This window comes from Trametes versicolor (assembly GCF_000271585.1).
Source record: "Trametes versicolor FP-101664 SS1 unplaced genomic scaffold TRAVEscaffold_11, whole genome shotgun sequence".
Classification (NCBI taxonomy): Eukaryota; Fungi; Basidiomycota; class Agaricomycetes; order Polyporales; family Polyporaceae; genus Trametes; species Trametes versicolor.
In genome coordinates, this window is record NW_007360331.1 from 2,404,602 (window position 1) to 2,410,012 (window position 5,411).

At 41.8% G+C, this 5,411-nt stretch overlaps 2 protein-coding genes across 2 annotated transcripts in view; one reads left to right on the forward strand and one right to left on the reverse strand.

Annotated features, from left to right (window-relative positions):
• Positions 1-4,407: 4,407 nt before the first annotated feature.
• TRAVEDRAFT_132887 (uncharacterized protein) lies at positions 4,408-4,590 on the forward strand (the record flags this gene model as incomplete). The annotated part of the gene is made up of 1 exon (XM_008045085.1): positions 4,408-4,590. A coding segment is annotated over one exon (183 nt), but the record flags the coding sequence as incomplete, so codon positions are not given.
• A 402-nt stretch (positions 4,591-4,992) lies between these two features.
• TRAVEDRAFT_77447 (uncharacterized protein) overlaps positions 4,993-5,411 on the reverse strand; it is a gene marked incomplete at both ends in the record, with an annotated part of 838 nt that continues 419 nt past the window's right edge. The window contains one exon of the mRNA XM_008045086.1: positions 4,993-5,401. Coding sequence (XP_008043277.1) covers positions 4,993-5,401 — 409 coding nt within the window. The remainder of the gene's footprint in view (positions 5,402-5,411) is intronic.

The following is a 5,411-nucleotide window of genomic DNA, read 5'->3' on the forward strand; positions in this document are numbered from 1 at the left end:
TATCTCTGTCAGTTTTGGTATATATACATTATTGTTTCTGCAGTCATCCTAGTACCAAGACAGCAATGTCATGTAGACACATCATAAATACCTGGGCACACTGTGGGCTATAAACAACACAGGAGCAGTATTGGCCTACAAAGTGGTATAAAATGTGCGAAATCAGATTTCCTGCAGTGGTCTGCTTATCAATAAATGTTGATATGCATATCATCAGAACCTGCTCGCCAATATCTATACAATGGAGGTGTTTTCCGGATCATATATACCCTGCATAATGTATAAATGGCCAATGAATGCGGTTTAAAGAAGGCTTCACAGGGCCTGATCCTGCCGGCCAAATAGGCGCCCCAAGCGTGATTTGGTGAAGTCCAATGGGCGCTAGTAGATCGCGCTGGGCCAGCGCGATCTACTAGCGCTCGTGGTACTTAGAAATTTTTTTGAAAAGCAGCCGCTTTTTGGCAGTATTTCTCTTGCTGCTTCACCAGTTCTCATCTATAAAGCACACATTATATATCATTCGAAAGCCCTTTACAAGCTCTACAACATGGTGCTGTTATGGTCTTGATTTACACAAGATTGGGGAATAGAAAAAGGAAATACTTCAATTGCAGTCTTTTAATCCAACACAGAGCAGATAACCTGGGTTTTAATCACTCTAGTAACTGCCAATGATGCAAGAAATAGAATAATATATATGATGTCACTATAACATGTCCTATGTGTACACATCAGACCCATCAAATCCTTCATTAGTGTTCTAGACCCTTCACTGTTATGAGCACATTTGCTAGTAATGTAAATTATATAGATATACCCTTATACTATAATCTATATGATGTTAAGAATCTCTCTAGATGCTTTCTGTAGCCTGCATTTGAGTGCACATAGGGCGGCAAGCATGTAGTGCCACCTAGGGTTACATAGACGCCCACTGGGGAGCATTAGAGCCTCATTACCAGATGGTCAGAGTGGCTGTGTGCAGTGATCTAGTGTCTAACCCTAAAATTCCTAATGGAGGAGGACCCTAACCCTAATTTTGTAAGTGGAGGATGTATGTGGTGCCTATTTCCAAGCTAATGGCTGATTAGCGGAGTTTTAAAATATTTTCCCACGGGGCTCGTTTTATGTGTCGCGAGTTGGCAGGAAAGTCCCTACATAAGAAACGATTTCTTCGTTCCTCATCAATCGTAAAAGGAAATACCTCAATTTCAACCTTATAATGACAATATTTCCTTTGCTATTTCAACATTTCTCATCCATATAGCATATATTATACCTCATCTAGAAGCTCTTTACAAGCACTGCATCATGGTGCTATTATGGCATCCATTTGTTTCAAATTGCACTCTCAATTCAAGACATACCTCATCTTTACCGTTTTATGTATTCTAGGCCAGGATGCATGCATGAGTTCATTTCCTCAATTGCCTCAGTGACTGGCAATAATGGATGGCATGCAAAAACAGATTTCACCCTGTATGTCAGTACATAACACCTCAACTGATAGCTGACTAGCCTCTTGTAGTGGCATATGGCATATAACTACTACTACCAGATTATAGCTCTGAAAGGAAACTAAGGGTGTAGTGCTTGAGCTACACTATATCATGTGTTAAAGTCATGTTTTGATACAGAGCATAGCCTATAGGCATATACAGTAGTGGGCAGTGAGGGGCACATGTGCTGTGCAAGCTAGGGTTACCCAAGCGCCCAGGGAAGAGGCTTTACATGTTGTAAGAGTTGTGATTAGAACTGATCTAAGGCTAACCCTAAGCTGTGCTATTGGAATCCAACCCTAACCCTGTGAGCATTACAAAATTTTGTATGTGGCGCCTATTTCAAAACTAACCTCTGATCAGCTGGGTTCCAAATTTTTTTCCCACGTACACGACTTGAGTTGGCAGGAAGGTCACCCCATAAGAAACGATTTCTTCGTTCCTCATCAATCGTAATGTATCAACAGAGAGCTATGGATGAGCAGAGTCCATATATTTAAAAATGACCTGGATGTGACTCATGCAGCTGCCACTATACACAGTACAAAATCCTATTAGTGCCCAATTGGAAAGAAAGCGCCCAAAGCACATGACCTGATGACATCATTGCCTCCCCCCAAGTGTCATATACCACCAGACTCAGAATTTCAATCTCTACTCCATGGTACTGTCTATATATTTAGTAATAAAATCTGGAAGGAGCTCAAACTATAATAAATGCAGTATTGCAGCTGATGTGTGGCATTGCACCATATATGACAATCTGATCAGGCAATGAGGTCACATAATCATGCTTATGGAGTGTGTTCAATGGGGTAATCCATGTTTGAAGCATCAAATGATCATAAAAGTGCCTAAACACATTGTCTTGCTGAATAGTGCCCTGTTGCCCTTCAAATAGAGGGGATACTGTGCGCATAAAAGAATTACTTCCCAAAACTTCAATGAAATAAATGTATTATGACATGATTTCCATCTAAATAATACAATCAGGCCATTTATTGAAGGCCTATTCAATCAAGGTCTTTGATCAAGGTATGTCTGATCCATTACATGGCATAAAATTAGCTACCAAGATGAATGTCTTAACCTCCTACTTAAAGTTGCCTAGGCTTAAGGGCTAATAATCACAGAAAATCAGCCTCAATCAATGTGTCAATGGCATGACCATTATATAAAATCAATAAAACTACACTCATGGTAGTAATGCGACTCTAGTTACTGATATTGTATGGATTATAAACTGACCTGCTAATGCTGAGAGATGATCAAGAAATGCTATAATAGTGTCTTCTGCAGAGCTGAATAACTAGTTGTGGAATTAAATGAAGTTTGGGTTGAGCCATGTTATAAAATGAGAATATTTGTGTCTTGGTGAGAATTGTCAAGTGACATATCTGATTGTTATAGCTGAGTACCCTGGGCAGTTAAGGTAAGGTTGGATCATTGATCTACTTGAATACTGTGCCATCATTATACTATACCAGTGGAGGAAATTCCCTGGTTTATTCATGCAGTGCCTTTGATAGCATCTATGTTAGGATGCATCAATTCAAGTGCTATATCAAGTAATGCATTTTTTGAATACCTTGAAGACAATAAAAAATGCTCAAAACCAAAAATGGGAGTTTGGATGTCTGAATTTTTTAGCGGATGACAGCAGTGGAATTGATACAAGATCAATGCATATGGATGATGTGGATTGTTCAAAGGCTCATATCTACTACATATATCAAAACAGCATCCATAGTTTGCTCTGGGCCAGATCTAAATGCATTATCAATCTGAATTCTTAGCCCAACTATATGAATTATACTAAGATATATGTACCCTCATCAATCGGACCTGCCAGTTATGGCCCTCTCCAGCCAAGTTACCTGACACATATATTTTGGCATAAAAGTAAGGACATCAGTGTGAAAAAACTTTGGCAGCACAAATGTGATCAATGTGATCAATATGTCTGCATTTTCAGTCCATCTGCAAAGCCCAAGGTGAATGCCACAAGATGTTAGGAATACAGAAATAAACAGAAAGCAGAAACTAAAAAATCTGATATATTCCCCCCACCCCCAGCAAAGATACAGAAAATGTGTTTCGCGCATGTGGGCGCTTATTTCTGCGGATAACCGCGCTGGGCTCCCCGCAGTGTGCAAAGAACGGGTGCTTATTTCTGTGTCGTCCGCGCAGCCATGCATATCTGCATCTCTTGCTTCCTTCCATCATTTTGGTCCCCTTCCTGCTATCATGGCACACCACCCAGTCTCCCGAGATATCAAAGCTCGGATCTCTATCCTGTACTTTGATCAGGGACGATCTATTGGGGATATCTGTGATGTTCTAGGAATCAAGAAGAGCACCACCACCCTCATTCGCACCCTTCATCGCATTCACTACTCTTCTAAGGCTGTCTCAAAGGCAGCCCAAGAGAGAAACAATACATATCTTACAGGCAGCCTTCATGAACTGCATTGGTCTGGAGGTTCCTGACCCATACATGCTCATGTTTGCCAACGAGAGTGCTGTGGATAACCACTGCCCGCAAGAGAGGATGGACTCCAATGGCAACACGCTGCATTCAGTGAGCTTGCTTTGTCTGTGGACAGCGGTACTCTGTCCTTCTTCTTCTCTTGTTGGATGGAATATCACCTTCAAGGTGTTTGAAGGAGCAGTGATGGGTGAACAGTTTGTGGACTTTCTGAAGGAGTTTGTGGTGAGTTTATCATCTATTCCGCAAGATAATAGACTCATGTTTTACAGATCCTATTAACAACACCTTGTTCAGGCCCGGACAACTGCAACATCCATCATTCTGACAAGGTTTGTAAGCTTATCAAGGAACAGGCATGTAAGTCTATCCCCACCGTATTTGTATGCATCATATTCTCAACTGCCACTTACAGTGTGCAAGTTGATCTATCTGCCACCATACTCCCCCGGCTACAATCCAATAGAGATGGCTTCTTCCTTAATTAAGGCCCATCTTAGGCGCCATACGGAGGATCTTGCAGTCACAGATATCAGTGAGGCTTGCTACGCAGTAACACCACAGATGGCAGAAGGATGTTTCAAGGAAGCGGGATACATTTAGCTAACCCCTGTGAATGACAGTTCTACATATCATGCTCAGTCACTACAATGTAGTTAGGAGGGACCTTAACCCATTCATCACCTCTTGCAGCATCCAAATACCAAACCCGACCCTCGACCTCCAGATCTGGCAACAGCTGTGAGCCATCCCAGTCTTTATCGCACTTCATTGGCTTTCCCCAGAACGTATTCAGTCCCACCACAGTGCCATCTTCAATCAGAAGACTTCTCACAGATGTGTCCTCAGCATGAATGTGCACTCTGAGTTTGGGTCTATGATTTGATCTCAAATTTCCTGGGGTGTAAGGAAATTTTTAATCCAGATGAGCATGTGCATGTACAGTGTCAGTTGCCCCTGGTGTTCCACTGTCCCATAATATCCTGATCTTCTCCATAAAAGCTCAAGGCTTGCTCCTGTTAATCCATGCACAATAAAAGGACACGCTCCATCATCGGCATCTTCATCTTCTTCACTTGCATTTACAGCTGACACCTCAGGATCTACATTGGACTCCATGCTCTTTGAGTAATTTACGATCACAGGTGGCTCATCCTCAGGATATGAATTGATGTTGTCATAAGATATCTCAAGATCAGCATAGTCAATGTGATTGAGTTTGAGCCATTCAAGCGCATCCGCCACTTTGTTACGCCGTACTAGCATGGGTGTGCGCTTATACTCCTTAGAGGTTGGTTGGTTAGGTCCAAGGTACAAGAATGCTAACACTTCGCTCAATTCCTCACATCTAGGTGGCAGCACAGAATATATCTTGGGCATGGGAAGTGAATGGCTGGACCACATTAGCACGTAGCTTGGACATG